The sequence below is a fragment of the Lepisosteus oculatus genome, chromosome 17 (assembly GCF_040954835.1).
Source record: "Lepisosteus oculatus isolate fLepOcu1 chromosome 17, fLepOcu1.hap2, whole genome shotgun sequence".
In the NCBI taxonomy this organism is placed as follows: Eukaryota; Metazoa; Chordata; class Actinopteri; order Semionotiformes; family Lepisosteidae; genus Lepisosteus; species Lepisosteus oculatus.
Genome location: NC_090712.1, coordinates 3,375,301 through 3,400,010, shown reverse-complemented (window position 1 = coordinate 3,400,010; position 24,710 = coordinate 3,375,301). Strand labels below are relative to the sequence as shown.

At 48.1% G+C, this 24,710-nt stretch overlaps 3 protein-coding genes across 9 annotated transcripts in view; 2 read left to right on the top strand and 1 right to left on the bottom strand.

Annotated features, from left to right (window-relative positions):
• The window catches only part of ccdc88aa (coiled-coil domain containing 88Aa), a 69,140-nt gene extending 59,139 nt beyond the window's left edge, over positions 1-10,001 (top strand). For 2 of the 6 annotated variants that reach the window (XM_069179783.1, XM_015362447.2), the window contains 7 exons: positions 79-147; positions 1,168-1,254; positions 1,659-1,739; positions 4,647-4,915; positions 5,599-6,076; positions 8,454-8,557; positions 9,129-10,001. In XM_069179783.1, coding sequence (XP_069035884.1) covers positions 79-147; positions 1,168-1,254; positions 1,659-1,739; positions 4,647-4,915; positions 5,599-6,076; positions 8,454-8,518 — 1,049 coding nt within the window. In that variant the 3' untranslated portion in view covers positions 8,519-8,557; positions 9,129-10,001. The remainder of the gene's footprint in view (positions 1-78; positions 148-1,167; positions 1,255-1,658; positions 1,740-4,646; positions 4,916-5,598; positions 6,077-8,453; positions 8,558-9,128) is intronic. The other 4 variants (XM_069179786.1, XM_069179784.1, XM_015362450.2 and 1 more) reach the window with 3 other exon arrangements.
• A 2,664-nt stretch (positions 10,002-12,665) lies between these two features.
• Positions 12,666-14,747, bottom strand: LOC102687586 (prolyl-tRNA synthetase associated domain-containing protein 1-like). The gene is made up of 2 exons (XM_006638421.3): positions 14,539-14,747; positions 12,666-13,559 (listed from the first exon to the last, which is right to left on the bottom strand). Exons 1-2 carry the CDS (start codon positions 14,620-14,622, stop codon positions 13,131-13,133), a joined length of 513 nt encoding a protein of 170 aa, XP_006638484.2. The 5' UTR covers positions 14,623-14,747; the 3' UTR covers positions 12,666-13,130.
• Positions 14,748-14,795: 48 nt separating this feature from the next.
• On the top strand, positions 14,796-24,321 carry mtif2 (mitochondrial translational initiation factor 2). Of its 2 annotated transcripts, none has more exons than XM_006638471.3 (14): positions 14,796-14,925; positions 15,349-15,657; positions 16,259-16,373; positions 17,040-17,211; positions 17,406-17,566; positions 18,021-18,197; positions 19,298-19,437; positions 20,487-20,611; positions 21,114-21,318; positions 21,523-21,775; positions 22,510-22,650; positions 22,991-23,155; positions 23,515-23,655; positions 23,915-24,321. In XM_006638471.3, exons 2-14 carry the CDS (start codon positions 15,454-15,456, stop codon positions 24,082-24,084), a joined length of 2,169 nt encoding a protein of 722 aa, XP_006638534.2. In that variant the 5' UTR covers positions 14,796-14,925; positions 15,349-15,453; the 3' UTR covers positions 24,085-24,321. The 2 variants fall into 2 exon arrangements, with proteins under 2 accessions (XP_006638534.2, XP_069035889.1); XM_069179788.1 differs by lacking the exon at positions 14,796-14,925 and adding an exon at positions 14,929-15,003.
• The last annotated feature ends 389 nt before the right edge of the window (positions 24,322-24,710 follow it).

The window sequence follows — 24,710 nt, the reverse complement described above, 5'->3', positions numbered from 1 at the left end:
TGCTCGTCGCTTGTCTCGGTGGGGTTCGCCTCGACGGCCTCTCACCAGGCGCCGCTCTTTTGTGCTGCTGGTTTTCAGACAACGCGTCGTGCGAGGACGTCGCCCCGAGGGTCTTGGATGAGCCCAGCAACGGAGTGAGAGCTCAGGGTAAGCAGCAGGCTGGAGCGGGTGGTCTCCTGTCTTCCCAGCTACAGTGAGGCTCACACACAGTCCGTCTGGGAGCGATCCACTGCTCCCCGGCACGCTGGCTTGAACCCACATTTTTGCTTTCCTTAACAAGCACTTTCCTTTTTCCTTTGCTCTGCATAAAAAGCCTCATCTGCTACAAGCCTGGGGATATGTTTGCTCCTTACTAGGACATACTGTAATGCACTCTAAATAACGTAATCTTTTTTTTTATGATTTGCACTATGGTGGATTGGTAGATCAGATCATTGCCAAGTAATGATCAAAAGGTTCTGTAAATGCAAGCTGAATTTCTAGCAATCTTAATTTGTTTGCTTATTGGCTCATTACAACACAGCTGTACCAAACAATATTTTTTTTGTTCTTGGTATAAATGCGAACAAGTTTATTTTTATGAAATGCGATGGAATATTGGGCCTGACTGATAAATAGCTGAAGGCATTAATCAAGCCCTGATGTGACGTTGCACCACCTGAAAGTCACGACGGATGCCTGTGGCCTGTAGAGTCTGTGATTTGCTGAGGGAGGTCCTGACACGTGTTTCTGCTGGATTGGCCAGGGCTGCAGGACTCTAGCTGTGCTGGGACTCTTGTGTCCACTGTAATGCACTCTAAATAACGTAATCTTTTTTTTTATGATTTGCACTATGGTGGATTGGTAGATCAGATCATTGCCAAGTAATGATCAAAAGGTTCTGTAAATGCAAGCTGAATTTCTAGCAATCTTAATTTGTTTGCTTATTGGCTCATTACAACACAGCTGTACCAAACAATATTTTTTTTGTTCTTGGTATAAATGCGAACAAGTTTATTTTTATGAAATGCGATGGAATATTGGGCCTGACTGATAAATAGCTGAAGGCATTAATCAAGCCCTGATGTGACGTTGCACCACCTGAAAGTCACGACGGATGCCCGTGGCCTGTAGAGTCTGTGATTTGCTGAGGGAGGTCCTGACACGTGTTTCTGCTGGATTGGCCAGGGCTGCAGGATTCTAGCTGTGCTGGGACTCTTGTGTCCACTGTCCCTGCCCTTTCTACACACTGCAGAATTCCTTGTCACATCTGTTGTAAGTGACTCATCTCCGTTTCTGCTTCTTTAAAGCATTCCCAGTAATGTTTTTTTTTGCAGTCGTCCTTTCTTTCTTTCTTAAACCCTCTAACAATCTGGTTTCTTCCCAGTCTGTCTCGCAGTTGGCTTTGTCCTTCCTTGAGCTCACACGACCCCTCCCCTGCCCCCCTGTCTCTGTCTCTTCCCTTTCCCCCATAGTTCCCTTTCCCCGACTGTTCCCCTGGACTGCCTGGAAAGCCCTGGGCGCCCTCTCTTGTAAGAAGCTCCTCTTTCTTTGACAGCGAGCATGCCCTGCCTGCCCCCACGCCGCATGGCTCCTGCCTCTCGGTGTCCGGCGGCCAGCGGCTGCGTCTGCTAACCCTGTCATTCTTCTCATGCTCTGCCCTGCTGTCCCCTGTCCAGCTCCCCGGCCTGTCAGCCTTGACAGTAGCAAGACAACCAGTAGTAATAGCAATAATAATGCGTCGCCGCTCGGAGGGCAAGGTATGATCTCGCGGCTTTCTTGCAAATTGAATCGGTCCTTGAGAAGGCTTGAGATGATCTTCAAATGGGGTGGAAATAAGAACAAGGTCGCAAAATGATGATGGCAGGCGTTTACCCAGCTGAATATCTTTCCTCAGTTAACTTCGAATATGCTCTAATTCCAAACAACAAGATTATATTCCAGGTGCATGTGAAATAAAGCATTCTGTAGATAAAATGTTCAATAATAATAATAATAATAATAATAATAACTGCTTATACTTATATAGCGCTTTTCTGGACACTCCACTCAAAGCGCTTTACAGGTAATGGGGACTCCCCTCCACCACCACCAATGTGCAGCCCCACCTGGATGATGTGACGGCAGCCAAATGTCAGCTAGATACTCAAAAGAGATGTTAGAAACTACTTGGTGACCTGTTTCTTATTTTGCCTGTTTTGGAAATCATGCATTCTGTGGCCAAAATAATAGAAAGCCCCTTTGACGAACAGGACAGGACAAAGGCTTGTGTACAGTTCTGAAATATCTGCAGCCCAGTTCCTGGAGATCAGACTCCGTTGTGATGATGGTAATAGTGTGTGAGACTGAACAAGGTGTTTCACTGGCTGAACCACTTTTGAACAAGACTGAGATCTGCCTTGATGGTGATCTGTTATCTGTTACCCATATCTGTGACACATGTGACACATTGCCTGTCACTGAGTTAGTCAATTAATTTTACTGGGGTTTTTTAATATTTTGGCCAGTAAGTGTGTCTATGTGTGTTTGTACTTAGTTGCATTAAAAAATATTGGCTTCTTGTACCTGAAACAAGTTTGTTCAGTACTTTATTAGTTGCACTATGAATCTGTACTTGTCAGTTATGCGTCTCCGTGTGTTTATCAAGTGGTAACTAAGATGTTCTACACTCAAGAATAATTTAGAAGAAAAGTTTCAAGATGCCAACAGCACTGTCTGCAACTGTTTTCACTCTGTCAACTGTGATAAGCTACTGTAGCTGTGTGCAACTAGAAAAGCCTATTGGAAAGAAATATACTGTGTAGATATTTGAGAATTTTGATTCTGAAAACTTGCTGTGGTCTTCATACACCCCCTGCAGTGTAAATGGAATAGCTTGTTGAATACAAGCTCTTTCAGGGTCACTGCCAACTTCACAGGGTCACTGGGACAGTAGTAGACATTCGTCATACTGTATTCTTGTGTGTAGAATCAAGAAAATAGAGAGAAACGGGGTCAGTTGTGCAGGCAGGATTAGCTCTATATCCAAGGCCTCACATGTTCAGGCCAAGAGGTTACAGGAGCTCAGCCTTCCCATAAGGCAATGCGGAGCTTGCAGTAGTCCGAACTTGATTGGCTCGCTGGGTGGGCTGGGGTCGGAGGAGCCTGTCTACTCATCTTCATTCACGGCATGAAGGTCAGGAGTCGGTACTGTGAGTCCGGAGGCAAAGAAACAATTGAAGATTCCAAATTGGGTGGGCATAATAAAAATACTAAAACAGGCAACATATTAATTAAATGAGTTTGTTCTTTATTGTCAAACCTTGCCAAACCCTCATTCATTTTTTCCCACCAGCTTAAACATCATTTTTAATGGGGATTAAGTACTGTACCATGCTTCTGATGCATGTGGCCTTGCACTGTTCTGTTCTGAAGGAGCTGTCATCATGATGCATGTTCACAAGATGTGCAGATCTGAACATGACACATCTAACCCTCAAGCAGAACTGTGTTGTGTGGAGAAATACAGAACTCCCCTTGCTGTCTTTTGTTGAATTCAAGAGCAAAACACTTTAGTGTTCTTGAAGTCAAAGCATCATCCTTTTTAAGATGCTTTTCTACAGTGATTAGATTATAACTGATTGCAAGATTATAACTGTCTTGCATCTTGTGCTCTAGAGAAGCAGGACTTATGGAAGCCTGTTGTTCTTCAATTAATTGAAGAAACATCTGCTCCATTTTATTTTTATATCATTTGGATCTTCAAAATCCGTCTTATCCGGATTTGTGCCATCACAACATGTGACCCGGCTGCTTCTGCCTGTGGGACTCATTGGCACAGCATGTGACTCAGGGTAATTGTGTGGTCACAGTGCTACAGAAAGGGCAAGCACACTGGTAGAGGCCACGTCACTAAAATAGAATGGATATGCAAAAAAGTGGAAAAAAATATGAAACAATCTTGTTTCATAATGCTATGATGGAATAAGACAAGGAAACTGAAGAACATGCTTACTGTCGTGTTTATCTTTTAGATTGCATATTTTTTATGACAAAATCCCATAACATTAATTTTGTGTATTTTCAGAGCCTCATCTGCTAGAGATCAGGTGCCATATTTAGTTAGACCTTGATGGCAATTGAAAAGAAAGTTCAGAGAACATATGAGACCAGAGCCATTGCCAGTGGGTACCTCCCGCCCAAGAGCAGATATCAGCTACTCAAGGGCATCGGCAGCTGCAGCAGCAGCAACCCTGTGATCCCAGTATTCCATCTTTAAACGTCACACGTTGCAGCCGCACAAAATGCTTTTTCTTACATGCGAGCCGTTTCCTGAGAGATAATTAGATGGAGCTGATGAACGCTCATAAGTGAAGAGCTGCAGAACTTTTTTGCCGTATCGGCCGATCAATGGTTTGTGGGAAGAAACGACAGAAACCTGACTCGCATGGCGACAGGGGGGAAAGTGTTCTTCACATGTGCACACATGCATGCTTACAGGTTTTATCCGCTGCTCCCAATCCAATGCAAACTGCAATTTGCATTTGATTGCACAGCTGGACTCCGCTGCCCAATGACACTAAGAATTGAAAGCAGTCGGTTTGAACCCATGCTAGTCTAGCGGAGGGGCTCCGTGCCGTCACCCTGCGGGGCTGGGAGCGCGGGGCTCACGGGCTCTTTCCCCGCAGCGGGAGCCGTGAACGGCGGCGGCGGCAGCGGCCACAGCCGCCCCCACAGCGAGAGCAGCGGAGAGTTCAGCCTGGGCCTGGACGCCGAGGCCTGGTCCAGCAGCAGCAGCCCCGTCCAGCCGGCCCAGAGGTCCTCGCGCCAGAGCCCCCTGCTGTTCCGGAGGACGCTGGACGTCCCCGCGCAGCACAAGAAGAAGACGGCTTCCCCCGGCAGCGAGGTGGTGACCCTGCAGCAGTTCCTGGAGGAGAGCACCAAGGGCTCGGCGGAGGTAGGCGGCCAGAGGGGGTGACCACCCGACCAAAGCGCTGGGAGTTTTTTCCCCAGAGGAGTTTGCAGCAGCTGTTCGGATACACATTTACAGACTGCGATTGTGACAGGAATGTGTGCAAATTATCTACACATCTGACCGATGACTGAAGTTTACAAAACCCACGATACACTACAAAACTGGCTCAAGAAAAGGGGTTTGAACAGCTTTCAGCGAGCATGTGCCAAGGCTGTTACAGACATTGAGTCACAACTGGAGGCAAGCTCGTATGTTTAAATAATTCACAAAGTGAGCAGTATTCAAAAATGATCTCTGCTGCTCGCAAATGTTCGGAAATGTTCCAAAACCAGTGTTCTAAAATTATCCCCACCGCTCCCTTGCTTTCCCAATTGCTGCTAAATATTCCTATGTGCTTCCAAAATCTTATTGCTTAATCCCCAGTGACTGTGCCAGCTCTACAAATCTGTAAATCTCAGCTTTGCAGTTGTTTCTGCCTTTTGAAAAGTTTTTTTTTTTTTTTGGCGCATGTACTTTTCTAGGACTTCAGTAATCAACCACTTTTCTAGCAGGATAAAAACTATATAAACTCGTGTTTTAAAGGCGGTGCCGGAGTTCAACTGCTGAAGCCATGCTGCCAGGGCCTAACGTTTCCTTGCCTTCTCCCTGTTTTCTGGGAACCCCAGTCTGGCAGCCAGGAGAACCTTGCGGGCGAGGCTCCGAGGAGAGGCAGCGACAGCTCCGAGCCAGCCAGGAAGGAGAAGGAGAAGGAGAAGGGGGAGAGGGGCCCCCCCTCCGGCCCCCGAGGGATCATGCGGTCGGCGAGCGGCAGGACGCCGGCGGACTTCTCGGAGGGCCGGCCGCCCAAGCCGGGGCAGGCCAGGCCCGGCCTGCGGAAGGCGGAGAGCACCCGGGTCAAGGGCACGGCCCCCAGGCCCATGCTGGGGGCGCACGGGAAGGCCACCTCCATGTCGGAGAGGCTGGACAGCGCCCTGCTGCAGGCGGCGCCCCGGCCGAGGGACGCCACCGCCACCCTGCCCCGCGCCAGCAGCGTCATCTCCACGGCCGAGGGCTCCACGCGCCGCACCAGCATCCACGACTTCATGTCCAAGGACAGTAGGCCGCCTGTGTCTGTGGACCCCTCGCCCGCTAAGGCCGGCCCCAGTGAGTACCGAGACCACCCCCCCCGCCCCGTGGAGCCCCCCGCCAGCCCTTCCTCTCCCGCCCCCCGCCCCCAGGCCGCGGGGCCCGGGCCGCAGTCGTGTCCAGGCTCCCCCTCCGAGGTCGATTCCGTTTTTCTCGACCTGGCGGAGCAGTGCGGGGAGCCTCCCGTCAGGAGCCACCCATTCCTGTCTCTAAACACCGCCTTAGTGAGCAACATCAGCGGGCGGCCTGCCAGGCCCGGCGCGCGGCGCCCCAACGCGGCGGCTGTGTCGCCAGGGCCCGGGCCGCGGGCCGAGCGCGACGCCGGGCGCCCTGGCCCGCTGAAGTCCGATTGCGCCGTTGAGCTCCCCGCTGTAGAGCGCGTGAACGGTCCTGCCGGTCCCCCGTCGCCAGCGTTGGCTTCCGAGGACAACCAGTCCCTGTGGTATGAGTACGGCTGTGTTTAACTTTCTGGCCTGATGGTTGATACAGACACAGCGACCACATGCTTCGTTTTTTTAATGTCAGTTCCGCCACCGCGAATTCCTCCACACCGAGGGCACTGGTTAATTTTGTTTTTCTTTTTGCATTTGTCGAAAATCCCAGCCAATTTAACACGGTGTTTTGGGCTTTTGTTGTAGAAAAGATGGCCGTTTGTAGGTGATTTATACACCATAAACCCTTTGACACATTCACAAAGGATTGTTAATCACAATCAGATTGCTAGAGCTCCGTCACAGTGCCTCTGCGATGACTTTCACAGTCACACGGGGACACTTGGAGTTTGTCGTGTGAGCTTCCACCACAACCTCAGCTCTGAGCTCTCAGCTGAGCCTCTCCACTCTCTCACATTCCAGCGATGACTCACTGACCAGATATCCTTTCTTACACTATCAGTTCGGAAGACACTCAGATAGGCTTTAAGCCTCTCTTGGAATTAAACCTTTCAAAAGAACAAATGATAACGCCCCAGTGTTAACAACCTCCTTGCTTGAAGGTTTTCATCAAAACAAGCTGAATGAAACCGGCGCTGAATATGCAGGAGGCCTGTGCTGTAAACTGGATTTTCACTTGAGCTAAATACTGCCACACAGACAAACCCCACTGTGTAATAAAACCACAGATAGTATCCAAGTAAAAATTGGATACAGTTTTATTAGTAAAAATAATTGCACAAAATACCAAAGCAAAGGAATATATTCCTTGTACACTACATTTTTATCTTGTGAGATTGTAATTAAAATTACTAGATTTTCCAGATCACATTACACTGGAATTACGCTGGAATTACACACACCATGGCCCAGTAGGTATTTACTGACCTGGCACCTTAAATAATATACATCATCTCCTTTAATTGTCACCCAGGAGCCTTTCCGAAAGAAGCTTAGAGACAGAAGTGTGTGCCCTGGCGGCCTGTGCTCCATGCTGTGGAATGCGTTTCTTGCATTTCTCTTGTTTGTCTCGCGTGCGGACATATCTGCATGGTCTTATTACACTGCATGTCTGGGCCCTCTGTTGCTTCCAAGAAAACCAGATTGCTTAAGCAAGTGTTAGTCCTAAGACACCATTTTGATTGTTCATATCAAAATGAGCCTTCGTGTACTTGCGCATAAGTAACCTGCAGTGTGTGAAGAGGAGTCTGAAGTACAGTATGTGGTTCTTGTTATTTTGAGGAGGTGGAAATTGGTCTTTGTATGTTCATGATCGATATCCATGTGAACACTTTGCTCTTTGGGTTCTTGTATGTTTCGTGTGCAAGGCGGTTATAATGTCTTTAGTATACCAAGGTAGACCATGTCTTCCAGGCAGTGTGGAGGAGTGGTTAGGGCTGTGCGTTCACACCTGGAAGACTGTAGCTGTAGATCCCCACTCTGGTTCACCTGACATGACGAGGGTCTTCACCCGAATTGCTCCAGTACAATACCCAGATGTATACACAGGTACATTTAGTTGCTTAACATAAAGGTGTTTGTCAGGTAAATTAGTAAATGATTCATTTAATCAATTGATCTGCAGTCTCCAATAATTGATTGATCTATTTGTATATAAGTATGAATAATTATATAATTATTAATTGCTATATTGGTGACCTGTAATTGACTGGTCTCACACCCGTGTCTACAGAATGGATGTCACTGTCACCACAGAGCTCTGGACAGTTTCATCAGATTCATTAAAGGGCCCTTCCCCAGTGTTCAGGTTCCAGCAGGGTAAATTATAACCACCTTGTAGGAAAACACACCCCGGCCGCAAACGCAAGACCACTGTAGCGAATGGCACTGGGGGCATATGAATGTCACCGCTGAACATCATTATGCTTACAGTGATTATGAACAGTATTAAAGGATATAACCCACCTGATGGAGAAATAATGTCACATGCCTTTGTTCTGCAGATGTGGATGGTTTACAAGAGCGCAGAAAGTCAAAAGGCAGGACTGCGGAGCAACATAGCTCCTAAACATAGCCACCCTGCCTCCATCAAAAGTGGGCTTAAGTGGTGAGTTTCTTGCACAGAGTGTTCATGGGCAAGGTGGGGAAAACCCCAGTTAACAGACTAACAGCATCCCGTACGGCATACAGAATGCACTCTGTAACAAGGGTATAACACTGTATGTGCTTGCTTTCGAATTGGCTTTGTCTTTTCACCCAAGTAAAAAACAAGCTGAGCTGCACTGCTGGACCTCTCATCTGCATGCCTCTGCAGGGGCACCTGGGGTTTTGCTTTGCACAAGTGTCCATGCCATAGCTTCTTCATATGCAATGCATTTTCTTTTTTCCATTTGCCAAGCTTGATGGTTCAGCCGTTCTTATGTGTTGAATTAAAACGAGCAGCTGGCTGTGAAAGTTAGCCAAGTGTTATCGTTCAGTAGCTCTCCACAGTGTCATTTCACACAGTAGCGCATGGCTTCATTGTCCAGGGGCTGGAACTCGCCAAGCTCCCCAGTCCTTGTGCTCGAGCGCATGCCCTTTCTGTACTGTCTGTCCTTTTGTACGCGTCTGTGCTGTAGTTCTAACTTGCTTATTCTCTGCCTCTCTTTCAACCTTTTTTCTGTCTGCCTCCTACTCAGAGAGAAAAGTGACCTTCAAGCTGTCGTTTTGAAGCCTTTAATTCTGCTCTACTGAGACGGTCTTCACTGAGAAATTAGTGTGTAAATCCTGTCTTGAAAATAAAACACGAAAACCCTTCTTCAGTAGAAAATGCTAGATTTCTCCCCTTTCCTTGAATCAAGGAGCAATATGGGACTCCCTCCAAGAAGTATATTGTGAAGAGTTTTTTTTTTCTTTTTTAACATACTTTTACGGCAAATTGCACTGCTATCTGGATTTTACATACTGCTAATAATGCATACTTACATGGACCAATTTTCTGTGCCAAGACTGATTTGTGGTAAAGAACACAAGCTTTTTATGGACCCTAAAGATTCAGCCATATCTTGTGTGTAGCCTTTGCCAGACTTACCAGTTTACCATTTGCTCTCTTTGTAAATGAGAAGCATGTGTACGCAAGTGTTAATTGTGCTGAACTGCTGAGCCTGGGGTATAAAAGATCTGCACAAATGTAAGTGGACACCCAAGCCGCTCGACCACGTGCTGCATGAAGCAATCAACGCATTTCTCCCTCAAGAAAAATGGTATTGCTGCAAGTTCTCCTTTCTAGTTTGTTTGTTTTTGTAAGACATACCAAAATACTGTTAACACTATGAGAAAATGTAAATCGCTTTCCTTTGAATTGTTGCTACAAAGGTTGTGTGTGCTGAAATGTATGACTTACTGTATCTTCAACCTCTGGATACAATCATGTGGAAGAGGTGGTTTCTTGAGTGAAGTTGCAGGTGGTATTCCTTCATTCTAAATATCATTATACAGTGAATGACTGTGACTATGTATAGTTCATTTCCTTTTTCACTTTTTCACATAAAGGTGTTTGATGTGGGCAACTATTAATGCTTACTGTGGCTTTTGTGTAATCATTGCATCTCATGCAAATCACAGCTGTTTTTTTCTGCACACCTGTTCCGTACCCCGTTTTGTAACCTTGCACTGTTATAACTGAGGTTTCCTTTGTTTTCATTTGAACAAGATCAAATGGGCAGCTGAAGCAAATGTCTGATGAGGATTCTGATCCTGTGCTAACAGCAACAGATTCTCCTCACCACGTACAGACAGTACACAGTGGGAGGTTTATGATATCAGGCGAGATGCTGAAAATATTGTTTCTAATGGTTGTGAAAGACTCTGTTGAGGGATTGCCCTGCTGAGTCTGAGGATTAAAATGGTTTGCTTTCACAATCAAAGTACGCTGAAAGTTGAAACTTCTCTTTCCAGATAGTCTGATTCCCGATTTGTCCCCAAGACCTTATTGTTCCTCTTCCACAGTTATTTAGCTGGTAAATCGAGGTGCTTTACCTTCTTCTCAGGTTCAGGAATAACAGTAATAATGGTAATAATAATCTCTTTCTGATATGGCTTGCTTCACTCAACAAAAGAGGTTTCCCAGAGCCAGTCTGGTTCCCTTCTGTAAAAAGCTACACCAGCTGCAGAGTTCATGTACCTCTGTGTGGCACTCCGGTCAGCTTTTCAGTGTCCCTTAGGAAGAAACCTCCGTTGCAGGAATGTGTTCTTCCCATTCTGAAACTGAAAATGTTTACACTGCAGACACCTTATTTTAACTTGAATTGAATAACTTTGCAGAATTAAAAAAAATATATTTTTGAACTTGTAATCAATGTTTAACAATTGAATAGACCAACACATATGGGACAATATATGTCTCTATGTCCTGTACTTAATGGCATCCACCCCCCTTTATTTATGGTTCATCATTGCTTTTTTAGGTCATTCATCATTAAATCATCTCTTGCAATCTGAAAGCGAGTTGCACACTTACTTAGTGTACAGAAGACCTAATTGCAAATGGGTAAGGCAATGTTAGCACTATTTTTATACAGGGACCTAGTTCACTTTTTCACTGCAGGAAAAACATCTCAGACTAGACCTCCTCCTTTGACCAGGCCTGTTAAACACAAACCCAGACTAAGTTAATCGTTAATTCCATCAAAAATGCATCAGATTGTGAGAGCTGTGAAATGCATGCTTTCTCACCTTCCTTTTCTTCTGTGCCTGTTTGTCATTGATCTCTTTTACTCCCACATTCCTGTATATATTGTGAGTGAGGGTGAAAAAACCTCAGAGAGCAACAGTCATACCTCAACACTTCAGCAAAATCTTGTTCTGTGTACAACTACATTACAGTAGTGGGATTGTAAGTCTTGCATTGTTAAGATCTTCCTTATGCCTTCTTAATGCACGGTGCATTCACCTGGTAAGGTTTTCAAAGATCATCTCAGAAAAGGTAAGTACATATGATATTCACAAAGATCAAAAGTTTAAAATGAAGACCTAAAAAATGGAATGTCTGATTCCAAAGACTGCAGTACACATGCCAAAAATTGAGCTTGTAAAGAACTTCTCAATAAAAAAAAACCTTCCAGTTTTGTGATACCCATTATCACTATCATTTGCAGATTTGCTTTTCAGATAAACAGACACTTGTAATTCCCCTGTTTTCCCAGACAGTGTTCTCACAGATTATCCAGGGAGTCCCCATGATAAACCCTATGCAGGCAAAAATATTGGCACGCAACAAGCAGTCTTGCTCTCATCGATGCAAAGGTCCCAACTGACTTTTCAATCTATCATCCTGCATTACTGCTTTGAATTATTGTTGCTAATAGGAGCCTTACTGAAACTGGATTTGCTGTGGCGTCGGGATAAATTGTGGGCTCCCTTTTGAAAGCGATCACTTCAAAGGGGGATCCCCCAGTCAGAACTCTTGGTTACCCTTTGTTAAAAAAAAAATGAAATAAAAATCAGTACGTATGAAAAAAGTTAAAGGGCCCCTTTGATTTCTTTCTTCATCAGTAAACCGCAAGCGTGGGCTGTGGAGTAGCCTGGGGTGCTGTGGAACACTAGACTCGGGATTACAGATGTGGTCTGCTGTGGCGATGGCACAGGACCACATGTTTTTTCTTTCATACGCTTTGCACAGGGTGCAATGTGCAGACACTTCCTGGATTGCAGATAATAGGCCTCACTCCTAGCCTGGTCATTTCGGTGAGTTTTAATTCACAGTGCTGCTAGACCAGGTCTTTGATCTGAGGCAGCAGTCATGATGGGGGTGGAGTTGTGGTGGCTCTCCAAATTCTCCTGCATATTAGACTGCAAATCCAGTGCGCTGCGGATAGGTTTTACTGCATAGTCGAGATATTACTCACAGACACGGCCCACAACATCTCTACCCATTCATGCAAAATCTGCAACAGCATATTTCTTCAGTCACTTCAGGGTCAGTCTGTGGTTGCTGGTTTCATTTTCAGCTCATTTATGGGGGGAAGTGGGCCTTACAACACATCCCAATGAAATGCAATTTGTTTTTTTGTTTTAAACAATACAGTTCTTAACATCAGAAATATCATGGGTTAGAATGGCCTCTTGGACTTGTGTAACTATTCTCTGCAGTTTAGTTAAGGAAACCATTCATCTTTGAAATAGAAAAACATTTTTTTTAAACCCGGTTCACAGAAGGTACTGCGTAAAGGCCTAAATATTTTGGTCTAAAGGTTTAATACATAAGATACAGACCACAAGAATATCACAGAAAGATGTTTTCCAGCGAACGCTGCTCTGGGTGAACCCTTCCCGTTTTGTATACTAACTTACTTCCCCCTGCACAACCCGGACCTTAAAACAGTCCAGATGAGACTTCTCCAAAGCCTGCAGTTGGAAAAACAGAAGTGAAAATGGGAATTGGCGAAAGCACACTGCTCACTGTGTGATTTCTAAAGAACCGCGCCTTTGACAACACGCACAATCTTCTCTGGGAAATTTTGAGCTTTTTCTGAAGAGCTCTGCAGCATGTTCGCTCAGAGCACCTGGAAACAATCCTGCTTGGAGAAAACAATGGGCTAGATGCCTCTGGAGCCAGAACAAAACAGAAAGGGTCAAATTCAACCCCCATACGGAGTGTTTATTCCATCTGCTCGCAGCTTTACTCTACTAAGAACTGTAGCTCACTCGAAGCTTTCAAGAATGGGTTCGTGCCCAGTTTCCTCTAAAAAGCGCAAGAAGTCCTCCGGCTTCAGCCCCATCGTGGCCGCATTGGTCATGGGGTGAAAGTACAGCCGGTCGTGGCCCTCGCTGACCAGGCCGCTGTCCAGCACGAGCCGGACGCGCCGCCCGCGGTCGCAGAAGAGCGCCAGGGGCGTGGCGCAGCCCTGGCCCACCCGCAGCGCCTCCAGCATGGCGGCCTCGTCGGCGAAGCGCAGGGCGCCCCTGCCCAGGCCCAGCCGCCCGGCCAGCGCCGAGAGGTCCACCCGCCGGTCGTGCCGGGCCGTGACCAGCCACAGGCCCTTCCGCTTCTTGTCCCTCAGGAAGAGGTTCTTGCTCACCGCCCCCCCGAGGTGCTGCACGTGCGGCATCATCTCCTCCACCGTGAAGACCTGGCGGGACACGAGCAGGGGGGCCGGCGTCACTCTGAGGCCTTCGAACCCGTCTCCCCCGGGACCGGGCCCTTCGCTGCAGGCCCTACTGCTCAACACTGTAAGAGGCAATGAACTCGGGCAAGAGCACATCCTTACCCTTGATGATAATAATAATAATAATAATAATAATAATAAAGAACCTCAGGAAGACATGGTGCTGCTCTCAATCTAGAAAATACTGGACGCCTGCAGCCAAAAATACACTCTCCCTAAAAGTGTATTTGTGTAATAGTTACATTTCTACAACGGATTACCCTGTGGACTATATTCTTACAAACATTCCTCCATATTCTTGTGGAAAATGGGCACACTGCCCTTTTTTAAGGTATTCAACTACTGCTCGACTATGGCAGTAAAAGCTGCCCAGGAGTTTTCTGCACATCAACACGGGACCGAAGCTCCATCCATGCAGTGGGCGAGACTGCTGGTCTGTCCTCATGCTGTTACTCAAGTTTGCTCAGTGCCAGGGCGCCCCCCAGCGGTTTTCTTACGGCAAGGTTTCTGCAGGAAACTGCGGGCTTTGTGCCCAAAATGGCCTGCGATAGTTAACTGCAGAGCAAACCCAGTGGTTCATATTAACCGATCACATTCGGTTCAAGTGCCATATAAGCCATAACATGTTCCGTAATTAGGAAAACGGATTTGTTAAATGTATTCAATAGAAAACTCATCGCATTAGAATCCTGAACGTAACTGCGCCCCCCGCTGTCAACAAGTTGCTATTCACTTGGTAGTATTGACACGTCAAAGTTTCTGAAACTGTATGAAATCAGATGTTTTCTTTACAGAATAAGATCCGCAAGCAACGCAGGTGTTGCTGTAGAGCCTGAGACGCCCGAGTTTCCTAGACTGCTGACACTGAAACCGCTTTGATCGACAGTTAACTTCACTTGCGAATACAAACGATTTTCAGAAATGTTGCAAAATGAATTAATACCTCCGGGTGTTCCACGCAGACTGTTTCAATATTCAGGTTTTTAAGATAATCCTCCAATTCTTTTCGAAGCTCGCTAGACCCCATGTTTCCTACGTCCCGTTGGGTTTTTAATCAGTAGAGCCTGAAATGCCTGTTTTCCTGACTTGTGGTGACAGCTGCATGCACCGGGAACCCCTGTAGAGACCTGAGAGGTTGCTGACCCGCAGCTGAGTCTCTATGGTGCTCGGGCTGCGAGGAAAGAGGTGCATTGTGGGTCCGGTGTCATGGCGGCGCCCACAGCTGCAGAAGAATGACTCCTGGGAAGCGGCGATTAAGTAAGCCAGTGCAGCATCCGAGCTAGAATGCGAATTGGTACAGCGACAACTGAATTACACGTCTGAGTCTGAGGTGAACTATCTCAATTATAATCCATTGTGAATGTAAATCCTTCCCGGGTTTTAAAGCTGCGTGACCGCTGCACTACGTGTGAGTAAAGGCATTAACCACCGCTTAACAGCGAAATTGTCCAACTGCAACAAATGCTAAGCTAGCCGATTTGCAGTAAGGGTGTATGATATTTGTTAAGATGAGATAAGCTATACGGATAAACTGTATCCATATAATGGTTGAGTTATTGCAGAAACTTCTGAAATTGAGAAGAAACGAAATTAAATATCAAGGTAATCTCTTTCTAAGCGGAATGTTGCAGTGATTGTTCTATTAAATGGTCTAATGGTGTGGTTAACTGTATATGTAATATACAATAAGTATAAAAGTACTTACAAAAGTAAGTGTTTGACTTAATGTCACGTTTTTTTTTATTTTGGTTAGCACTGAAAATAAAACTGTCTACGTGTCCAGCCTGGCTGGTTTCAATGAGCGCTCAAAGCGGTGTCTGACGGCCACTGTTCGCCGCCGAGATCTTGCGGGGTGAGGATGAGTGCGAAGGCGCTGTTCCGCCTGGAGGCGCTCCTGCGCTCCGGCCTCGCTGTCCGGCAGCTGTGGGCGCTTCGCTGCGAGGGGGCGCAGAGGATGACGTGGAGAGCGGCCGCCCCCTACCCGCCCTGCCCCGGCCTGCCCGCTGTCGTCCCCGCGCCCCCGGCCACCGGCCACCGCATCCGGCTCATGTCCACAAAGCACGTGAGTCTCCCCCTCTCCGCACAGGAGTCAGCTGCGTGAACTCCATCTTCATGCTCCTTTTACATGGTTTCTCCCTGCGCATCCTACTGCACAGCGCCTGTGTCATGGTTCTGTGCGCATGTGGGCACAGATGGTTGTACGACATACAATCGGAATGCTGTGCAACACAGGTGATTTCTCAATGGTGAAGGAGAAGAAGTGACTATAAATTCATATGTCTAGAAAGTCAAATCGGTATTGGAACGAATAGCATGTGTTGTGTTTTGAATGCCTGTGTGTGGCTGTGTGTTAATAGTACACCACAATGTTGGGCCAATTGGAGTGGAGGAATCCTACTCCGTTGGGCCCCCGAGCAAAGCCCTTAACCCCAGCTGCTCCAGGGGCGCCGTATAAATGGCTGATCCTGCACTCTGACCCCAAGCTTCTCTCCCTGTCTGTGTGTCTCATGGAGAGCAAGCTGGGGATGTGAAAAGACAAATTCCTAATGCAAGAAATTGTATATGGCCGATAAAGTGATCTTATCTTAATTATCCAGAGAAATCCTAAAACTGTTTTGGATTCGTCCTTAAGCATGTTTTTGCCACCTGCTTTTTTGATTCAGGGGAAGAGCTCTGGGAAGACTCCAAAGACCAAACCCAAGCAAGAGATGCAGGAAGTGGAGATCAAACAGCGCATGACCGTGGCAGAGCTTGCTGAAGCCATGAACAGAGATATAGGTAAGGTTCGCTGGAGACAGTATCACAGTCTGCATGAGGGATGTCCATCTCTGGCCCTCAGGAGTCACTGTCCAGCAGCTCTTGTATATCTTCTCTAGCTTCTCAAGATGGGCTCAGGTAGAAGGAAAAATCTTAGCACCCTTCCTACACACGGTTGGAAAGTATGTAGAAATCCTTGATTGGTTGAATGATGCCCCTATACATATGCACAACCTGTTTCTTTAGAAGATATTTAATTCAAATCCAAAGATCCCAACAATTCATTGTTTTTTAGCTGGGTTGGCCAATTTTGGTCCTGAGGAATCGCATTCCGTCTCTTTGAAATAATTAATTGGAATGCCAACGCCCTGTAGCTCTTAATGTTCACAAGTGAGCCATTTGTTACTTAAATGAATCAATTACATGACTAAATTGAATAAAATAAGCAATTAACTCACTAAATTGACCAACACTCATCTTTTCCGGAGTTGGCCACCCATAGAAACTGCAGCTGCAGGAACAGCGATAAGCCAGGAGAAGACATGCAGATGAAGATGAGGGTTGGCTCAGATTTACCCCAGATCTGCACCAGTCCTCCATTTTCCACCATAAAAATACTGGAGTTTCAGTTTGAACAAAGACAGAACTGTAGACACCACGGTGTTGCTCCTGCTCTTTCCTTGCCAGACCACGTCTACGAGGCTCTGCTTCACCTGCCCATTGACCTGGACTCCCTGGAGCCGCAGTCCGTCCTGCAGGACGAGTGGACGAAGGAGGCCATCAGGAAGTCTGGAATGAAGTACAGATGGGCGAAGGTGACAGAGGGAAGAGTAAAGGAAAACAAAGATGCGACAAAGAGGTAGCGCTGTCACCTGCGTGCGGGTCTTCTGACCCATTTGACCACTCCGCACATGCAGGGGGCAGGAGAGAGAGACCGAGGGGGAGTGCAAGGGTCTTTACTGTCCAGTTCTGTCCTGCCAGGGCTGTGGCTGCATCGCCAAGCCACACCAGCGCCTGTGCCAGCTCAGCTCCCGGCTGTGTTTGTCTTCCCAGGCCTCCAGCAGACCTGGCAGTCCTGGCTGCCCGCCCACCGGTGGTCACCATCATGGGCCATGTGGATCACGGCAAAACCACCCTGCTGGACAGCCTGAGGAAGAGCCAGGTGGCGGCCATGGAGGCCGGGGGCATCACACAGCACATCGGGGCCTTCCTGGGTGAGCTGAGCGACGGGCCCTGGGGCTTGGTGTCTTGAGCCGGGCATCGCCAGGGTCCGTCACCACAGACTGGTGATCAAGCACTGGTTCTGGGTCTGTCGGCTTCACGCTGTGAGGCTGTACCAGCTCTCAGCCCTTCAGCCTGAACTACTGTTCCTTCTGGTCAGCCCTTTCCATGATTGCTGAAAGGATGCTGCACCAATGCCATTAAGGCCGTTAGAAACTTCCATTTATTAAAGTGCGGCTCCAAACAGCTCTTGAGATCCCAGAATCTGATTTGTACTTCCTCAAACTAAGTCATCCTTCAGAGGTACCACCGGTCAGAGATATCCGAGAGGATGTACCTCTTCTAGGCTCTTCAGTTGGGACTCGCTGCTAAGGAGTTCTCCCTGTGCGTGTGTTGTACCCACGCCAGCCGTTCTAATGAGGGTTAATTTGTGCCCCTCTGCCACAGTCCAGCTGCCCTCGGGCGAGAAGATCACGTTCCTGGACACGCCGGGACACGCCGCCTTCTCCGCCATGAGAGCCAGGGGGGCCCAGGTCACGGACATCGTCATCCTGGTGGTGGCCGCCGACGACGGGGTGATGAAGCAGACCGCCGAGTCGATCCAGCACGCCAGACACGCCGGAGGTGCGCAGCGACACTGTCCCGTTAACGTGATCCACGCGTGTTTCCAAACTGTCGACTCTCGAGAGTTTCAGGAACGAGAAGAGACTGGGTCCTGCCCAGAACTGGAGCACTCAGTGAGAGGTGTTGAAAGACAGCATGTATCCCCCTCAGTATATATATACTGTATGGTGAAGGCCATCCCCACCTAGTTTCACCTTCAGGGATTAGGTGCCTTTCTGAGTTTGGGATGCAGAAAGGGTGCTTTGAGAATACTGTATATGTGGATAGAAAATTAGGTGAGGCACGACTTAGGTGCTGTTTAAGGAGGTTTTTATTTGTTTATTCTTGTGCAGTGGGCCAGTGGGAATCTGGGCTATACTCCAGACCAGAACTGAACCAGGGCAGAAGGACCTTGCAGTGCACTTCAGCTGCCTGCTTGCACTGTAGCCAAATACTGCTTCCCTGCCAGATCTTAAGTGCTTTCAAATAGGACTGCTGGGTTGAATCAAGTTTTTCCCTCCAGAGCTACTTGTCTTCCAATGTGCTGAAGAGTCAAATTCTTAAGAACACAAGAACAGGTGCAAATGACAGATGCCCGTCTAGCGCATTTGGTTTGGTTGTCAATTGATCCAAGACTCTCATCCAGCCATTTCTTGAAAGAAGCCAGGGTATCGACTTTTTTGGCTCTTCACTCTTCAGTGAAATAACTGGGGAAAATATTTGTTTCGTCACCAATGCATAATTGGTTATTACGCAGTGGTTAGTATTGCTGCCTCACAGCACTGGGGCCCCGGGTTCAATTCCAGATCTGGGGTGCTGTCTGTGTGGAGCTTGTATGTTGTCTCCGCCTTGGCATGGGTTTCCTCCCACAATCCACAGACATACTGGCAGGTTAATTGTCTGCCCTGTGATGTACTGGTATCCTGCCCAGGGTGTACCCCACCTTGTGCCCATTGCTTGCCCTGCGGGGACTGGCTCCAGCTGCGACCCTGAATTGGAAGAAGCAGCTGGAAAATGGCTGTAAACTATTCCCAATGAAGAGACAGGCGGGCTATCTGAGGGCGGGGGTCTGGCCGTGTCTGTGTCGAGCAGGTGCTCAGCCCTCCACGCGTGCGTTGCAGTGCCCATCATCGTGGCGGTGAACAAGTGCGACCGGCCGGACGCCGACCCGGACAGGGTGAAGAGGGAGCTGCTGGCCCACGACGTGGTGTGTGAGGAGTACGGGGGCGACGTGCAGGCGGTCCACATCTCCGCACTGCAGGTCAGTGTGCGCGGCGCTGCTCTGCCGCCCTGGCCCCGCGGGAGATGGCGTCTGAATACGGGCTGGCGCATTGCCGGCGGGCCAGGTGGCAACAGTGTGCTGTTACACTTTGTTTCCCTGTGTGGATGAGTCCAGAAAGAGTGGGGGCTGCCTTCAGGTGCCCTGTCAGCGATGTGGCCCTGGTTTCTTCAGAGCTGACCATTGCTGTAGCCTTTGGTTTCTAAAATACAAAGGTCCCCCTCCTTTGTAAAATTGGAGGCCATTTTACATTTACCCTGCATTGTCTTGTCGTTTTTACTTCACCCCTTGTGAAGCCATACATGGATCCTCTATAGACTGTAATATAATTCCTATTGCTCAGGCCCTGTACTTTGTAATGTGAATACCACCTCCTAGCTTGACCTTGCTGGATCTCGAAGCCTAAGAAAGGTCGTGCCTGGTCAGGACCAGGATGGACAGACCTCCAAGGAAAGCCAGGTTGTTGTTTCAGATGGTCTTGGTGGACCAGTAGGTGGCGCTCTTCTGTCTGGACCAGAATTTCCGAACCAGTGTCCCACTGAGGCGCCGTCCCTTCAGGTGGGGCGTTTAAACAGAGGTCTCGACCACTTGGTCACTAAAGATGCAAGGGCACTTTTCAGAGGAGGAGGTGTATTCACCCCAGTATCTTGTCTGAAGTCCAGTGTGGGTTTGTCCAGTCTGGCCTACCTGAGTTCAGTTACGGAAGCAGATTCTCTCCTCACTCCCTGATCTGTCGTGTAGAGACCAGCAGGTGGGGACAGCTCTTCAGTGGGGGCTGAAGTGTGTACAGTGCTCCGAGATCCTTTGGGAATGGGGACCGCGTAAACGCGAGGACATCTTCTTCTTGTGCCGATCTGGCCTGACACCAGCCCAACCCCCAGCCCCTCAGATCACAAACATTTCTTTCTCATCGCGCTCGGCTGGCACGAGCGGGCCTGCACGCTTCAGGAGCTGCTGCTGCTGCTGCTGTGTCTCGGCTTCTGGCGGCCGCGCGCGCCTCACCAGTCTCTCTCTCTCTCCGTGCCGCCCAGGGGGACAACCTGCAGGCGCTGGCGGAGGCCACGGTGGCGCTGGCCGAGGTGCTGGAGCTGAAGGCGGACCCCACCGGGCTGGTAGAGGGCGCCGTCATCGAGAGCCGCACCGACAAGGGCAAAGGGTAGGCCCTCACCCGCACTCTGGGTTGCAAACTGAAGAGATTGGCCATGGCTCGTCCACACCTCGTCCTGTAGCGACTTGGATATACTGGATGCCGTCAGCTAAGGGGTCAGATAGAAATTGTTGCGTGCAGTCACATAACGGCTGTTACGTGTTACATGGGTTCCATTCTGAAACCGTATAAGTTTTGCATTTTAAGCAGGTTTTCAACTTGAAATATGAGTTAGCAGCACAACAGGAAATAATTATGACAACAGAACAGTAGTGGTTGGGCTCTGGAGTAAGAAAATGTATTGGCATTTGTGACAGAAAAACAAGGCTACTGGACGCAATATGGGAAATCATGACTCGTAAAAGCTATTTCTAGTGGATATTGTGGGAAAAGATGTATTTTGGTGTCCCTGCTGTGCCACTAGTGGTCCATCCATTTGTCACACGGAGCACTTGGCGGTGAGCTCTGGCTCAGCAGGCCCGGTATCAGAGAGAGACTCCTTTCCCGGCAGCCCTGTCACCACGGCGATAGTCCAGCGCGGCGTGCTGAGGAGGGGCTGCGTGCTGGTGGCGGGGAAGGCCTGGGCCAAAGTGCGCTTCCTGTTCGACGAGCACAACCGCGCGGTGGCCGAGGCGGGGCCCAGCGTCGCCGTGGAGATCGTGGGCTGGAAGGACCTGCCCTCTGCGGGCGAGGAGATCCTGGAAGTGGAGTCCGAGGTGAGTGACGCTGGGGGGTCCTGCGGGCGAAGGCGTCCACATGAACATCCGGCGTGTTCGCACAGAAATGGACACCTCTGTGACCGTACAGATATCGTTGGGATTCCCCTACATTACTCTGACAGGGAAGGTTTTTTTATAAAAGCGAGGAATGTGTTTGTTCCAGAATTGTTCCAGACACGCTGTCCCTGTTGTGTTCCTCAGCAAAGGGCGCGCGAGGTGGTGGCCTGGAGGCTGTACGTGGAGGAGCAGGAGAAACTGCAGGAGGACGTCCAGGCCATCGAGGCCAAGCAGAGGCAGCACCTGGAGAGCTACAGGAAGGAGCGCGAGAGCCTGGGCCACCTCAGCTGGCGGCAGAGGAAGTCGGCCATGTACAGGGCCAACAAACAGCGAATGGCCTCCAGGCCCAAGGAGAGGACTGAGGACGAGTTCCGCTCCCTGCCCCTCGTTATCAAAGGTGGGTGCTCTGGCACCACAGACGTCACCGGTGCAGGAGAGGGAGTCCTTATCAACTTGGTATGCAGTCCTCACAAAACCCCTCCCCCTACCTGTTAGGAAACAGTGCTTCAGGGGGAACTGCAACGCTATTTTTAAATAGAAAGAATCAGCATTGATGTGTGCATTTCAACCCCAATGAAAGTAAAATGTACACAGTAACTTCTAAAACCTCCAATTTACATCATGAAATAGACAAAATTTCCAGGTATGCACAGCGCCAATAAAACTTCCTGTGAGGTGAAGCGGCCTTATTTCACTGTAATCAAGCAGGCTTGTGAATACATCTCTCTTAATTCAGTAGAATTACTGCTCTCAGTTTTGAGACAGTTTTGCCGATGAATTCTGATGCGTTAACCCTACATGCAGATCACGTTGAAAACATTCTGCGGCGAGATGTCTGCTGCACAGCCTGTACTTATTGGCTCGTACATCACGTTAGATTAGTCTCGTGAGCACGAAGGCCCGCATCACGTCTGGGATTTTGTAACAACGTGGTCACTTAACTGCTTTCGTTAAGTTCACAATATTTTGCTTCACTTGCACAGTTTTCTATTCCGTAAATGAATTTATTTTGTTACCGGTGTGAGAAATTGGGACTGCAGCTGCCCTTTCGAACCAGAAGGGTCTAGGGTGTTTCCTGCAGCTTCAGGGGAAAGTGAAAATTGAGAAGGGAATCGTTTTCCTCACGAACAGGTGACGTGGACGGCTCCGTGGAGACCATCCTGAACATCCTGGACAGCTACGACGCCGACGAGCAGTGCCACCTGGACGTGGTTCACTTTGGAGTCGGAGACATCTCGGAAAACGACATCGGCCTAGCCGAGACTTTCTCAGGTAGCCCTGGGGGTGTGGAGCAGCTCACAAAGACGACAGCTCTGTGCTGAATTTCAGCCTGTAAAACAGGCCTGGACCCCAAGATAAAAAGGCTTAATCCATTTTCATTATTTCAGAAGACTTATATAGCTGTGTTCATAACGCATTCTGTAGAATTAAAGTTTACTGTAGCAAGAAAGTCATTTTTGAAGTAAAACAACAATGAGTAGGGATTCTAAATGTACCCACTGTACTGGATAACTAGCTAGTACTGTACCTAGCTTTTTAGGACAGGAACAACTTCAATTGCTTTAGCTCCCTGGGACTGGCATAGTGAATTCCTTGCTTTGTCTCTTGTCAGGTGCCATTTATGGGTTTAATGTGGAGGCAAACAAATCTGTCCGTCAGATAGCTGCCAAGAAGGGAATAGAGCTCAAACTGCACAAGGTCATCTACAAGCTCATCGACGACCTCAAGGAGGAGCTGAGCAGCAAGCTGCCCCCCACTGTGGAGGAGAATGTGATCGGTACGTTAGAAAGAGCCCCCTAAAAGCACTGCTGGCTCCACCCCCTTGGTGCTGCATGCAGTCTGTAGCTCCCTGTATCTGTCCTGAGTAAAACCACGTGATCATACTGCTTCTTCAGAAAAGACACTTGCAAGTTTATGTTCGGTTGTTAAAACCGGGCCCCCGATGAGCATTTTTTGATTGAAAGCGTTTGGTCACTTGGTAGATATCTTGACTGCTGTAGAAATCTTCATGGTGTAGTTCCCAGTGCTCTGTTGTACTGCTGAGGCTCAAGCGAACCGATGCAGTTGAACAGACTGGGAACGGCCCCAGTGCAGGTCCACAGCGCGCTCACTGTGCCCTTGCTGTGCGCGGGACAGGGGAGGCTTCGGTCCTGGCCACCTTCTGCGTCACCGTGGGAAAGAAGAAGGTGCCGGTAGCCGGCTGCAGGGTGAAGGAGGGCCAGCTGGACAGGAGGATGAAGTTTAAGCTGATTCGGGATGGAGACGTCCTTTGGGAAGGTACAGTGACAGCCTTCAGCCCAGCTTTTACAGAAAAAAACTTGTGTACATCAGTTTCCATGCTAAAGGATTTCCTTTGTCCAGATTGTCTCAGGATTCCATTTCTACAGCAATTTATAAAACAAAATGCACTAAAAACCAAAACATGCATTTTCTTCCAACATTTCCTTTCCCCCCGGAGCATTACATGCATCAGCAGGTCAGTGTTTGGCCTTGTGGGCAGCTGGTTAGTTCCCTTCACCCTGCTTGTCCCCTCCAGGCCACCTGACTGCTCTGAAGCACCACAAGGACGACGTGCAGGCAGTGAAGACGGGGATGGAGTGTGGCCTCTCTCTCGACAAGGACATAGACTTCAGGCCTGGGGATGAAATTGTGTGCTATGAAGAAGTGGAGAAACGGCAGCGCATCTCCTGGGATCCAGGATTTTAAGCCAGGTGTCTATGTAGACTCTTTCCAACTTTGTTCCAACATTTATTCAACAGAATTAAAAGCTGCAATCAAGGAATGTAAAATCCCCAATACGTGTTAAGAGTCTTAAATTAAACTAAAGACCATGGATGGTCTTGGTTGCAATTTTAATTCATGGTTTTCCTCCATGCTTTAAAATTATGCTGTAAATAACGGAGCTGATTATATCCTTGTATTAAACCTTAAAACTCCCATCAACTGATTTGTGAATTTTTCCCTTACTTACAACTTGTTTCAGAGATGTTAGTGTGGATGTTCTATAGTGTTCAAAAACTTAATACTTGTAAATCACGAGCTAAGAATTTGAATTTGTTTTGGTCAAAGAAATTTCACCAACTTGATCGTCTAGAGAAAGTTGTTGGATCAGAGACTCCAATTACTGCTGTACATTCAAAGAATAACATGGGGTTTATGGTGTTTTGACCAACTGGTTACAAGTTTATATTAATGCTTTCAAAGGTTCTCTCAAGCAATAGGTTTTTAAGGAAATTTAAAATAAAAACGAGAAGCTACTTTTCCAGGCTTCAAAGAATCCATGTTGAGATGGTGGTTTTAGATGGCATTAGCCCTGCCCCTTAAATCAAAGA

Excerpts from the sequence above, each read along its gene's own strand:
- mtif2 (XM_006638471.3), top strand. The coding sequence starts at position 15,454 with ATGAGTGCGAAGGCGCTGTTCCGCCTGGAGGCGCTCCTGCGCTCCGGC. Across the intron at positions 16,374-17,039 it reads AGCCATGAACAGAGATATAG|ACCACGTCTACGAGGCTCTG; the intron begins GTAAGGTTCGCT and ends TTTCCTTGCCAG. Across the intron at positions 21,319-21,522 it reads TCCTGGAAGTGGAGTCCGAG|CAAAGGGCGCGCGAGGTGGT; the intron begins GTGAGTGACGCT and ends TGTGTTCCTCAG.
- LOC102687586 (XM_006638421.3), bottom strand. The coding sequence starts at position 14,622 with ATGGGGTCTAGCGAGCTTCGAAAAGAATTGGAGGATTATCTTAAAAAC. Across the intron at positions 13,560-14,538 it reads TCTGCGTGGAACACCCGGAG|GTCTTCACGGTGGAGGAGAT; the intron begins GTATTAATTCAT and ends GTGTCCCGCCAG.